The sequence below is a fragment of the Thermobia domestica genome, chromosome 10 (assembly GCF_964235325.1).
Source record: "Thermobia domestica chromosome 10, izTheDome1.hap1.1, whole genome shotgun sequence".
In the NCBI taxonomy this organism is placed as follows: domain Eukaryota; kingdom Metazoa; phylum Arthropoda; class Insecta; order Zygentoma; family Lepismatidae; genus Thermobia; species Thermobia domestica.
In genome coordinates this window covers 3,368,167-3,382,823 of record NC_137463.1, presented here as the reverse complement: position 1 = coordinate 3,382,823, position 14,657 = coordinate 3,368,167, and the positions used below count along the sequence as shown (strand labels likewise).

The window sequence follows — 14,657 nt, the reverse complement described above, 5'->3', positions numbered from 1 at the left end:
TTTATTACACTCTGTATATAAATCATCTTACTGCTGAACCAAGTTCTAGAAGGATGATTGTATACAGCTGAAATTACAGTTTGAAATGCCCATATCTCTGAAAGAAACAGATAAATGTCAGCTCAGATTTAACTTCGATTTGTAAAAAATTAAGATTGTGCATTTATTTATTTATTTATTTATTTTTTTGTAGTAAACCAAAAATTCAATCATCACCAGTGCTTTAAAATTCAGATCATAAATTATTTTGTTTACTAACAGATGGCAATTTTAGACATGAAGCGCATTATTGCCACTAAAGGGACGTTTGCTAATATTTTGTTTCGGAAATGAAAAAGGAATGAAAAATGTTTAATTTAACTTTCCATACTTATGCCCTTGACGCTTAAATGAACGAACGATTAATAAAGGTAAATGGTCAGGAGACAACTGGTGCAACACTCTATTGAGGAATATCGAATACAATCATCATGTAATAATGTAGCCCTAATAATAAAAATATTTTATGGTTCATTACCACAGAGAAAGAAAGACAAAATCGAGAAAGAATATACATATACTGTACCTCAATTCCCTTTTTACAAGACATGTTCTTCTGTCAAGAATGCCAATTTCTAGTCACTTGTACTAATGGAATGTTTTTTTTTTTCTCCTCAATCAAAACGTCTGTAATAACACTCGCACTATCTGACTTAACTATTTTCCAATTCCTCTGCTTTCAATAGCATTTACTTTACCACCACGTCCTGAGCTGGACGTCCTTTCCTACCTGTAGGTAGGACATCCTTATCTTATCTTAATGAATAAATAAATCTTTACGTCATATTGTACTGAACATTTTTTTCAAGCTTTTTCATCAATTAATTATGTAAACCATTAAAAGCTTATGTTCATGTTACTGTTAAGTATAATTTTTTGGGGAAAAATTTTTAACCTTAATTGAAGTTTTCTTTGTTTTCAGATGAACTAAGAATTGTGAAGGATGGCAACTATGGCACAGAAAACCCTGAAGTAGAGGGCGGATGGGATGGAATGGTCGGAGAACTGGTCAGGAATGTAAGTTCAACTTCTCAATATATATGTAATTAATTTATGTGTACGACTGGTGATGCATAATTTATTAGCTCTGGATTGATTATTTTCTTCTGCGATGATAATTGATTCTAAGCAGGAAACATTGGCATGTACAGAGCTGTCCATAATCTGTGAAACATTTTTACAAATCATAAATAAATTGCACAACAAATACATTTTATTGTACTGCATAAGGGTACATTCAGCAAATATTTGGCTCATATTTCGCAGATGATGAATGTGTCCACATTTAGTGATATATTTAATATCTAAGCAATAACTCTCATCCCACACGGTCGACCGGAGTCACAGCAGCGGTCATACGGTTACGAAGATCCAGGGAATTAGCTACGAGTGAAGGTACACTCATGTCCAAAATGATTGTCGTATGTCTATAAATGTCTTCTTGTAAGAATATAATTTGATAATGATTTTGCAGGGTACTTTTAATACTCATATTATGTGCATAATCTGGAAATGTATATTTGTGGTTAATTTCATGTGGAAAGAATTATAGATACGAAATTAGAATAAGTAAAACAAAATGTTGCTAAATGGAAAAGAAAAATGTATTTTCGTTTTATTGTTCTTATTTACTGCTCTTTTGACATGAAATTTGTCACATACATGTCTTTGCCAATTATACACATACTAACATTATAAGAAATACCAGGCGAATTCGTTATCAAATTATATTCCTACAACAACATATTTATAGACATGCGACAATAATTTTGGACATGAGTGTACATAGGCAGTCTCCTTCATAAACTCCCATAAGAAATATTCATGGCGGTGAAAATTCGGGTAATGGACTGATCAGTGCACTGAGGCGTTATATTTTGCCCTGGGTGTTCCATAAATCTTTGTGGCAACTGTTGATTGAAATATACTAGCAGGACTTAGTGATTTGACGTCCTATATTTAAAAGGTGTAATCGTTACCGTTTTCATCTATTGTGGTATCAGTTTTCCAACTTGTTCAAAACTCAATCCAGCGCCGCTTTCTCCATAACTTTGGGAAGGGGGCGTATGTATGTTTTGCTACGAGACATCCAACGAACGCATCAAGATCTGGAGAAACGAAAATCTTTGAGAAGCCCTGTCTCCTCAGTATCTCCTGATAGGCATCCGTGTAGATATCATGTACTTTTATGAATCATTTCGGTTTCCCGATCATAAAAATTAAGGAAATAGAGTCTGCAAAGCCTTCAACTTCGACCTCTCATGCATGTCAATTCAGAAATTAAGATAGTGTCTGCGAAGAATTTGCCACACTGTTGACTAAGAGAAGCCAAGTTCAAGACGCGTACTTGGACTTGCTGTGGATCACAATCTAAAAGAACTCACAAATTTCTTTGATTGGTCCTGGACGTGTTGGCCTAGGCTTTGTGTACTGAGGACCATAATCCATGAACTAAAACTACCACTTCGTGATGTTGAAAACAATGTTTCGTCTTCTGTATTTTGCTCCAATCGCCGTTCCAAACTCCAGTACAGAAAATAATTGTTCAAATCTGTGAAGGTATTGTGCTCATGCATCGGCTGTCAATTCTAAGAAATTCAGGCGCTCGTTGTAAGAATTGACAGCCATTAGGCTAGCGGAATACTTTGACGGATTGAAATAATTATTTTATCCAGATCATTATTGGCTCGAATAAGATTCGACTAGAGCTATTACACTTAAATATTGTAGAAATGTGTTTTTTTTTCTAAATTCGGTAAACTTTAGAGCACATCCACAACTGGAAAATATAATCCGATTTTATTTCCCATTTTACTCCGTTTTAGTGTCCCCAATTCGAAACTTTTCCGCAGTATTACTACTTGATAATATACTTTTGTATATTTTTTTTCCAGCCTACTATATTGTACAAACGCAGTTCAATTCCCACCATTCGGATAAAAATAGCGCTTCGTAAGCTGTAATACAAGGCAATTCACTTTATAGTCAGTTTTATCAACGAGACAGTTCACACCAGTTCAAGCCAATCAGTTGTTCAAATTTCTCAGGTTTCTGGAATCAGTTATTGAAATTATCTCTCCACCTTTACATTCAGTACCGTACTTGCTGAAGACAAAATATAATTTTCTAGTATTATTCTTGAAATCTGTTCTATATTTTTCTTTCTCAGCTTTCGAAGATTCAATTAAGCCATACTGCACTTTAGACGTTGCCTCTCATCAACGGAAGTGTAATTCCCACGATGTGAGACGCTGTTCGTTTCTGTAATACTTATATGCTTTCTTCCGAAAGACGCATTTGCGTTGCGTTGGTGGAAACCATTGCGAAATTGGGCCCCAGTGTTTTATGTTATAGCATTCAGACAGGGATCAGTGCTACGTTGCGATGACCGGAAGAAATATCCATTTTATTTGGAGGGAAATTTTGGATCCAATTGATAAATTGTATGGATTTGAAGGAAATTTTCTTCTACGAAACTGACAACACTGTGCTACAATTCTGCCATATTTCGTATGAACAGTGATCTTTCAATGACGATTGCGATTTGTTTTAACTACTATGATATAATAAATACTAGAATAAACAATAATAATATGCAAATTCATAATAATATATCTTTTAAATGATGGTAAAAGTGTAGAAGTAGCTGACTCATCATCGCCCAGGTCATACTGCTATAGGTAGAAACGTGAAATTTGGACAGAATATCCCTTTCGTAATCAAAGCAAGGGATAAGGATGAATTATTGGAAGTACGTATCCTAAGACACCTTAAAGGCAGCATCAAACATTTATTTTCGAGAATAACGTATCCCTGAATTCCTGAAATCAGGGAAATGAAACTCGGCGTAGACAGGGCAGCCCAAAAGTAGATATATACCCCTGCATTGATCAAGTATAACATTCTAGTTTATGGATTTATTTGTTTCAGCTCTTCCGAGCTTAAGATATAAGTAAAAACACATTAATAACAAATAATAAAGAAACTAAGTCTACCTGATGAATAACAATAGGAGATGATATAAAATACAATGAACTGATCAGTACGGTACTGTATACCTACTTTTGGACAACCCTGTATATATATCCTTCCTTAAAAATAAGTTTATACATGTTTCACCATTATCAAAAGTTTTGCTCCTAAGAGAGGTACTTCTATAACACTTAAAATTTCCTTTGTATAATAAAAAAGTGCCGAATGTGAGGATTCACTTAAGTTGCAGATATGAAATTTGGCATATAGGCTAAAAGTTAAAAATGATACACAGATTTTAACATTTAGGAAGATTCCTTTCTTAGCGTAGGGAGGGGATAGAGCCATTTCTATAATATTGGAACTTCCCTTCATTTATTCACAAAGTGCAGAATTTAGGGATTCCTTTAAATTCGAGAAATGAAACTCGCTCTATAAACTCTTACATATAAATAACTCAATACATGTTTCAGCTTTTCCGAAAATTGTGCTTCTACGGGAGAAAAGAGATGTTATTTGTATAATATCCCGGTTTTCTTTCTTTATTGCAAAACTGCACAATCTGAGGATAAGCTTAAGTTGAAGATGTGGACATCCGTATATAATAGATAGAGAGATAGGCTAGATATAGGTATAGCTACTGGCGCCAATCCCGGGGGGATGAGGGGGACATGTCTCCTCCAATGTTGGAACTGGGGGGACTGTCCCTCCAATAATCTGATTTGAAATATGTTTTTTGAAAAAAAATGTGATGATTTGTATCCGATTACTACAAAGGAAAGTGAGATTAAATTGTTGTCCCCCAGAATAAGCCTCAAATCTGCCACCCTCCCATTGTTGAAGACAACTCCTCTCCCTGATCCTCCACAGGATTGATTTTCAACTTCATAATTATTTTGAGCATCGCTTAACAACAACAACAACAACAACAAAAAAAAAGAAAGAAAAAAGAAGGAAAGAAAGAAAGAAAGAAAAATAAAAAAGAAACGGTCTTACTGCCCCCTCCCCTTCCAATGTTGAAGATAGATTTGTGCCGCTGGAAAACAAGTTCTGAGTGAGTGAGTGGCTAATCATCCCTCAAGTCAATAAAATGTTTACAGTGCATGAGATTTGTGATGTAAGATACCACTTAGGAAGCGTTTTGGAAATTCGACAAACAATTGAAGAAAATAGGAGTGACAATTATTATAGTACAATGTTCGTATCTCCGAACATCTAAAGAGCAGAGCCATGAAATTTGGTATGGACATCCCATTTAAAATAATTAGACACCTGTTTCATAGTTTTTTGGTATTGCTCCTAGAAGGGACGAAAAAAGGACTCGATAAAAGGGTGGAGTTACAATTGTTATAACAGGATTACCATACCTCTAAATCCTCTAAGACTAGAGACCTGCAATTTGGTAATTAGATTCTTCGCTTAAAATAATTGAATACATGTTTCCGCGTTTTGTAATATTTCCCCTAGAAGAGACGAAAAAGATAGGAAGAAAAAAGGATAGGCGTTACAATCGTTATGATAAAATGAATATACCTCGAAATTTGTTAAAGTTAGATACATTGAAATGGGTATTTAGGCTTTTAATTTAAAATATTTTAAAACATGTTTAAGCATTTTTTAATGTTTCTATTAGAAGGAAAGAAAAAAGGGTGGAGGTAAGATGACCATATTACGAAATTCCTTAGAATTAGAAATATGTTAGAAATATGATTTGTTTATAACCTCCTTACTCAAAACAAATAGACATATGAATAAACAAATATGTTGGACCAGCAATCGAAGGAAACTGAAACAAAGGACTAGAATGTCACGGAAATTATACCAGTATACCAATCATAAGGCAAACTATATTAGAAAAATACAGAAGAATAAGACATTAAAAATTTTAGGAACGATAAAAAAAATTGATCAAAAAATTGTAATATTTGACAATAATTAGTTTTTGGATCCAGGGTCACAAAATTTCGAACGGACCCTAAATCGAGTTTTCGTATATTTTACGGAATATTGTTAAGTGGTACAATATTAAATTAGTACTTAGTACTCGACTACTGGAAGTACTCGACTACTGAAAGAAGAAAAAGGTAATTACAAACCACCGGGATTGCACATAGAGAAGGTGGTAACAAAAGGATCTCCACAAGGATTGAACTGTGGTACATAATCATCCACTTTGCTTTGAAGTATTAGATAAACTCAAAGAAACAAAAGGAATCGTAAGGTATGCAGAGAACATAAAAATAGTTACAGCTGCATCTTAGAATAGAAAGAAAACAAAGTACTTAACATAGTAAGAGTGGTGCAAAAATAAGGAATTAAAACTATTGTCGAGTAAGACAAAATTGTATGCTAATGGGGCAAACGTTAGAAAGAAATACTACCCTAGAAATAAATAATACAGGAATTAAAAGAATAGAGGAATTGAAATATCTAGGAATATGGATCGATCATAAGTTAAACTTCCAAGAAGCACATAGATGAGTTTACAGAAAGAATAAAAGAAAATAACAGATAAACTTTTAACATTTCGACTGCCACCATAAAAAAAAAAAAAAAAAAAAAATGATCCTCCCAGAGCATGGGCAGTATGATATGTATCACAAGTTGCATGACCAATATGTATTACTCTCATAACCAAAAAATCATGTGTATATTTTCCTTATAAACCAATTTATTATACTAGCAGGCAGACTAAATGACTCTCTCTCATAATAAACTAGTGATCGATGTGCATACACTGTGGGCACGTCGGCCTGAGCAGTAACATTTGTATGTACCCACATGATGGGCTGGCCGGCACTCTGGTATAATACAGGGGTAGCGCACGGTGTGATTTGAAAACGAGACTTTAAAATACCAGCCAACATACTGAAATTGTATAAGAAAACGATAATAATGTCAAGAATTACATTCAGAGCAGGAATATGACTACATTGCATCTTTGCTAGCGTTAAAACAATATATATATATATAAACAAAGATGTATACTGATTAACCCCTTGCATTCCAGTCATAAAATACTCCGTTGCGAAATACCAGTCATTCATGGAGATGTCATGAAAAACATACCCATTATTAAGAGTTGTGTTAATCCTGGAGACGATGATTTTTTTTTTTTTTTTTTTTTTTTTTTTTTTTTTTTTTTATCGGACGCAAGGAACGAGTTAGTTGTACTGTTTCTCCTCGGCTGACAGCAACTTACTCATTTCTCGTCAGTGTTGCCAACATGAAGAAGCATAAAATCCCTTTAGAACATCAAAATTTCCCTTTTAAAGCGCAAATGTTTAATAATGCAAATATTTTTATCAGTAATTTGAATAATTTCCTCGTGCATGTGTCTGTATATATATTATCCAAAAAAGAACAATATATATATATATATATATATATATATATATGTGTGTGTGTGTGTGTGTGTGTGTACGCGAACACGTGCGATTGATCAAAATTGATGTTCATTGAACTTTATACAATAACTGTGCCCTATACCGTATAAAGGTCCTGACAATCTTTTAACAGTAAGTAAAAACCTGATATTATTACACGCACTTAAGAAAATGAACCTGGAACGCGAGGGTTTAAAATTTATAGCATTATCTCCACATAACTAGGGATGCGCACGAGACGAGTCGAGACACGATTTTCCTGACAGAATTCGAGTCGAGACAAGTCTCTTCCAATAGAAAAATATACATTTTTCGAGTCGATACATCACTTTTACAGCACATTTTCGAGACGAGACAGCCACAAATCTTGTCTCGTGCGCATCCCTACACATAACCTATAGAATCTCTTTAAATATTAACAATAGAGGAGCCAATCGAATACCAGATCTTAACTTAAGACATGCAATTACATACTGGGTAAAGAAGAACTCAGTGCAACCAAAAATAGTAGAACTATAACTGCTAGTTGTAATTGAAGGATAAGATCAAAGATGGAACCAGGGGTGGATCCAGGGGGGATCCAAACTCTACCCCCACCAGAAGACTAAACTTTCTTATTTTATATATAAATAAAACCCATTCCAGAGTTTGGAGCTCTTAAAAGTAGCTCTAAGTAGCAGTATTACAACCCCTCAAGAAGTCCGTCCTGGACCCACCCCTGGATGGAACCTATTCTTTGGATGCACAATCATTGTGAAAAAAATGAAATAGGGCCTAGTCTTGATATCTAAATTGGTTTTGAAGGCTCGATATATATTAATGTTTTCACTCTGGTGATCAACCGGAAGTGGTTGATTCATACCACTTCCGATTTGAATATAAGGGATAAGACGTTACTTATTCTTTGAACACTGAATCGATTACGAAATCGACTAACTATTCTCGCTATTTATTACCGTTTATGCTCTGACATCTGCCGACAAATAGTCAGACAGACCTAACTGTTGTGTAAGATTTCCCTTAGTTATTCAAAGAGTAGTTTGGGAGTCTAAAAAGACCTGGCAGTAGCCATTGATTCTTTAGAACGTATGTCAATATTTTCTAGATTATTTTATATTTTTTATATCGTAGTATTAGAAGTTATTAATTTATCATCATCATAGGCATTCTGCCATTACTGGCAGGTCACTTGCTACAACTGAAAAGCTTCCAAGTTTTTCTCTTTTGATATTATCTAACTGCAGTCTCTTTCGCCCCTTCCCTCTCTATCCTGGGACCGTACCCTCTGAAACGTCCCTCATGATACAGTTCGTTCTTAGTCAATGTCCCAACCATTTTCTCTTCCTCTTCTTAATAATATCTAAAAAATATTTATTTTTTCCTTCCCTACAATCTTCCCTTCTAACATCCTCTCATTTGTTTTCGGCTCGATCTAGATAATTCTCTCCATTCTTCTCCATAACCACATTTCGAAAGCTTCCAGTCATTTTTCACCATTTTTGCGTAATGTCCATGTTTCTGGCCCATACAGTACAATACTCCACATGAAGCATTTTATGAATATTTTTCTCAACTCTTTGTTCAAGGTCCCACAAAATACATTTTTCTTCCTTCTAAAGGCTTCTTTCATCATTCCTATATTTGCTTTTATTACATGCTCACACTTCGTATATCATCACTAACGATATTACCCAGGTATCGAAAACTAAATTTTAGTCACCTGTTCTATTTTCTCCCCTCCTACTTCTATATTTGACACCAAGCGCTTCGTTCCAATCATTATGGCTTTTGTATTTCTAAAATTTATTTTCGTCTCATATTTTTCATAGCCCTTCCTCAAGTTTTCTGATATCTTAATGATTTTCTCTTCAGATTTTCCAACAAACACTATATCATCTGCAAACTGTATACATCTAATCATTCTACCTCCTACTGAAATTCCGTCTTCATTTTCTAGTAGGCTCTTTAATTAATTAAAATTCGGAAAATGTGTGTAAGCAAAAGACGTCTTTCTATCGAGTTCCGGTCTTTAACGATGACAAGTTCCTCTTTCCATCGTACCACTTTCGGAATAAACGTACATAAACTTACAACAATGATGGCATTGTGGAAACAAAGAGTAGAGGCACTCATCACCCAAAAAAAGGCTAAATTTGTTGTATTGTTTGCTCTAAACTTTTTTAATAATTAAAAAATCAACATTGAATAAAGTAATGCTGCTTTTAACAATTAGAACACATACACATACACCTCGCTGCTTATCTAGTAGCTAGAATACACACTTCCTGCACGGGATCATAGGTTCGATTCTCGGTAAGAAGACATTGATTGCAATTTGATAAGAAGACATTGATTGTAATTTGCGATTCGGATTCTATATTATTGTAGGTCCATCTCTCACAAAGGCTCAGTTCTGGAAAGGGACGCTAAAGTAAGAAACAAGCAAACAAAACCTAAACAAAAATTTCAACGTAATTTTGCAAATATATTTATATCAAGAAATCATACTTTCCATTTTTAATCGATGTTTTAATGCTCATGTTTCGAATTCTATTAAGGTCTCCATTTTTAGAGTTGAAGTCTGAATACAAAAGCTTTAAATTACTTTCAAAACATCATTTTCAAAGTTCAACTCTTAGGCAGTAGCTCGTCTTTGAAACGCCATTTTCAACACACAACTCTGAAAATGAAAATTCTAATTTATATTTGTAACATTATATTCAGAGTTCAGGATGAACACCTTAAGTCGCCTTTAAAACATTATAAAATAAACGTGGGTGGAAATTTGAAAGTGTTAATTAACTAATTACATTATAATTATTACCAAACTCCCAAGAATTTATTTTGTTTTATTTCTTTTCCAAACTTTTTGTCCAAAATCCTGAACTCCAGCCATCCTCTCCTTGAATGGTAATGCCATGACAGGCGTAAATTACCTCGCATCTCATCAGGCCCTATCATCACCGTCTCCTTTAACCTAACCGGCATAACCGTGGGACGATAAAACTTAAATATTTCATTTTCATTTTTCTCATGAGGCCCGTGTCTACGGGAACAAGGGGGCATGGGGGCCGCCCTTTAAATTTTTACTGCCATCCTACAATTTTCACAGTAGGCTTGCAAATTACTGTAACTATAATATGGTGATGAACTATAATATGGTTGGATGGGACCCCCATAAATTCTAATCCCCCATATATTTTCAGGCTAGCTACGGGCCTGGATCTCATGTCTCTATTAAGTACCTCTAATCAATAATGAAATTTAGTGTTACTTGTATCCTACCAACTATGAGCGGCCCTGCAACTCCCCAATTACCTCATCACAATTTAAGTGAAGTACACGCTATACGAAAACACGAATTTATTTTTTAAATTAGTTTTTATCTGGGTTCAAAACTTTTTATACCATTCCCGAGTTATTTAATTTTAGAGGGGAGCATAGTGGCGCAGTGGTTGAGCGGTTACCTCTAGTACGTGGGGTCCCTGATTCGTTGCCCTGCCAAATAAGTTTCTGGTAGATAACGTCGTGTCCGTGAGTTTTATGGGGGTACTTCCTTTTGCTCCCACATTCTCATTTTACCATTTTTCATCATCATTCACTTGCCTTAATCATCCGTCTCCCTTAACGCAGAGAGCATAACGTGGAACTTAAACTGAAATAATAATAATAATAATAATAATAATAATAATAATAATAATAATAATAATAATAATAATAATAATAATAATAACGTTAGAAATGAACAGAAGTGTAATGTGCGATCTTGTTCAAGAAATCCAAATAGTCACCTATTAGAGGATAAGAAGTACATAGGTACAAAGTGTTCAAGTATGTGACACTAGCCGTTGGTAAGGTAAAATGGATACGAGTATGTGCAAATAAAGAGAATCAAGATATAGATTAATAAGATTGAGAATATAGATGTTGAGGATTTAAAAGATTACGAGAAAGATTATAAATATAGGAAGAAAGATGATTTAACAGGATATACGATGATAATAATGTGAGTTATGTAAAGATATGGAAATAGAGTGACTCAGATTAACAATAAATATATAAGAGAAGATATCAGAATTAGTTGTTGGTGTATTTGATGTAGTTGCAAGTAGAGTCAACGAATTGACATTTAGATTTATAAAAGATCATTTCTAAGATTTTAACATCACCAATCTCTCCTTTAAAAAAAAGAAAAAGGAAAGAAAAAAGAAAAAATATTCTAATCAGCAAGTAAAACAAATATTTCCAATTTCTTTAGCAGAATAAGAACTTATTTCAAGTCAATATAATAATAATAATAATAATAATAATAATAATAATAATAATAATAATAATAATAATAATAATAATAATAATAATAATAATAATAATAATAATTGCGTAATATAAGTATAAGAGTACCAATGTATGATACGAGAAATGGACCAACATTAGTTCCTTTGAATCCAAAATCTGTTGTTTAAGAATGACCCATTCTTTTTATTTAGTTTAACTTATTTTTATCAGTACAGACAGGGGTGAAAGTGACAGGGAAGTGAGTATGACGTTACCCTACTTCCAAAAAAATAGCTATGACGTCCCCCTCACTTCCTAAAAAATTACAGGGGCAAAGATAGGCACAGGGAAAGCTGTGACGTTAATTAGCCCGTCTTTTTTTTCAGATCCACTTTTACCCTTGAGAACAGAACCATGAATTTTAGAGTTTTACAAATATTATTTGTAGTATTTTTGACAATGTATCTCTTTTGAGACTAAAAAAAATCCTATTAAAGCCTGTGGCAAACATCTTGGCATTTCAGCTAAACGAATAAAACACAAACTCTGGGCGACGTTGCCAAGTGGTAAAGGGGTGTGGCTATAGCTAAGGAGACAAACTACAGCGCGATCAGGTGACAGGGGATAGACGTGGATGTGTACAAAATAAACGTGGCAATGCCGCTGACCTTTCATTTGTAAACAGCATTTAAAGGGAACTTGGAGCGCCCCCTTCAAATGCCAAGATGTTTGTCACACCGTTTAATTTGACAAGGAATTATTAATCCAATACTGTTTTATTTCATCCAATACCCTTTTATTTTATTATTGTTTTAATGTTTCAGTAGGTAGGTTACATTGTATGCAACATGTGTTTATTTTTGTTTGAAAATGAAATGGAATATTTGAGTTTTACGTCCCAACTATTAGGCTGACTAGGATGAAGGACACGATGATAATGAGAAATGAATGACATAAAGAAAGTGGGAGGAAACGGGAGAACCCCGTGGAAACCCGCGCACACGGTATTTGTCCACCACAAAGTTCATTTGGCGCGAGCTTGGATCGAACCAGGCACTGCATGCAATCAAAGGTAAATGCTCTACCACTGAGCCACCGAGCCCTTATTTCCGTTTCACGAGGTATTGCATTTTTGCCGTTAGGCTGTTCATGGCACAGAAATAAACATTATTATTATTTTAAAAGACTATTCACAAAAATAAACAAAATAAGGTTGATCAAATACTGGTATGGTCCTCGTACTTTCCTAACAAATTTCGAGTATATTCTACTGCTATTGGCGACCGTTAGTTTAAATTAAGTTGTAACATTCAAATCTTCTAACATTGGACCGTATTGCGGCATCTTGTTAGATCGTAAGGATTAACTACCAGCACTCAGCTAGAATAACAAGGCGTTTTGTGAATATTTAATATTTACACGATTTATGGTCACTCAACTGAATCGATACAAAGTTAAGAGAAAGCGTCAATAGATGGCTCTATAAGTCCAAGCACGCTCTGCCCTCTGTCGACAACGAAAGAAAACTGAAACGCCTTTAGAAATCTGTGTTACTGTTCAAAGTGTAAACACACAGGTTTAGTGATTTACACACATCACCAGATAGATCTCTGAGGCTGTTTAACGTTAAAACAAGCTCGAAATTTTAAAAACATTAACTGAAAACTGTGAACATTGCTACATTTATGCTGAGAAGAATCCACCGGTTTCGGACTTTCCCCCCAAAAAAACTTAGTATTTCTTTTTAAATTCTATAGTTGTATTTTGACTCAAGGATACACACACAGGGTCTACTTGGTCCGAATTTAGGTCTACCTCCAATCTCAGTAATTCGAAAGACGTTTGTACACATTCTTAATAAGACTATTCTTGTAATACTAGAGCAATTATTGATATGGCTTCAGGATCTGATACTATTCTGATTTTCACGAAGCTTTGCACCTTTTGTAAACAATGCAGACTACAGTGCAGAAATGTTGCCAACTAATTGAACAAAAAAGTTATATGTAATTTTGTGCTAAGAAATAAATAAACAAACTGAAGGGGGGGGGGAACAATGAGATTAAAAATGAAATGGCATTGGCTTGTGATAGAAGAATCAGGAACTATTTTCTCTCGTTTTCAGTGGCGTACGCGGAAGTTCTAAAGAGAAAGGGGTTTGACCTTTGAAGTTATTAGTGATTATTTGTAATTTTAAGTGTGTGTGTGTAAGTATTTCAATATCGTAATTGTTTATTTCTAAATAATATCTTTGCTCAAGAATAGTTTAAAACCCGAAACCTCCTTCAGTACGCACTGCTCTCCTGAATCTTCGAACTACTATGGAAACGTAGATACGCACCAGGAGGAAGAAGGGCAGAACGTTAAATTCCTTCTACCAGTGTAAATTACAACTAAAACTTACAATCCCCACTCCTAATGTTTCATCTAGCTGCGAATCTATCTAAAATGTTAGAATTCAGAGCCACTATTACATGATGACTTAGTGGCTCTACTACCAGATCTATGGTTGGATGGATGGATTAAAGTTTACCGTTCACTTCAACAGCAAGGCTGTATGAGATATGGACCTACAGCCTAACGACCGATCAGAACTACATGAACTCCCTCCGGAAATCGAACGCGGACCTCCCGTCCGATGACGCATACGCGAATCATATAGCCACAATGGAGTTAATTATCGGATCTAGAAACATATGCAGTTGCACTCACCACTTTTATTCAAAATTGAAACAGAAATTAAAATTTCAACATAGATAGGCTTCGGACCTGGGATATTTTCGTCATTTCACTTTTACGGTGCAATCTAGGGAAGGGGGAGGGAGGAGATTTATATAAAAAGCAATGTATATAAGAGTGAAAGTGACTATTTTTTAACTTAATAACTCTTGAACTATCCGACATATCTCAATAAATTTTTCAAGATACATGAGGTTCGGATCTGAAAACATATTTGCAATTTCATTTCAACGGTAGATCCTAGGG

At 34.5% G+C, this 14,657-nt stretch overlaps 1 protein-coding gene across 3 annotated transcripts in view; it reads left to right on the top strand.

The window, feature by feature from the left end:
* The window catches only part of LOC145662247 (glutamate receptor 1-like), a 1,126,308-nt gene that overhangs the window by 648,288 nt on the left and 463,363 nt on the right, over positions 1–14,657 (top strand). For all 3 annotated transcript variants that reach the window (XM_081727625.1, XM_081727624.1, XM_081727626.1), the window contains exon 12: positions 962–1,056. In XM_081727625.1, coding sequence (XP_081583751.1) covers positions 962–1,056 — 95 coding nt within the window. The remainder of the gene's footprint in view (positions 1–961; positions 1,057–14,657) is intronic.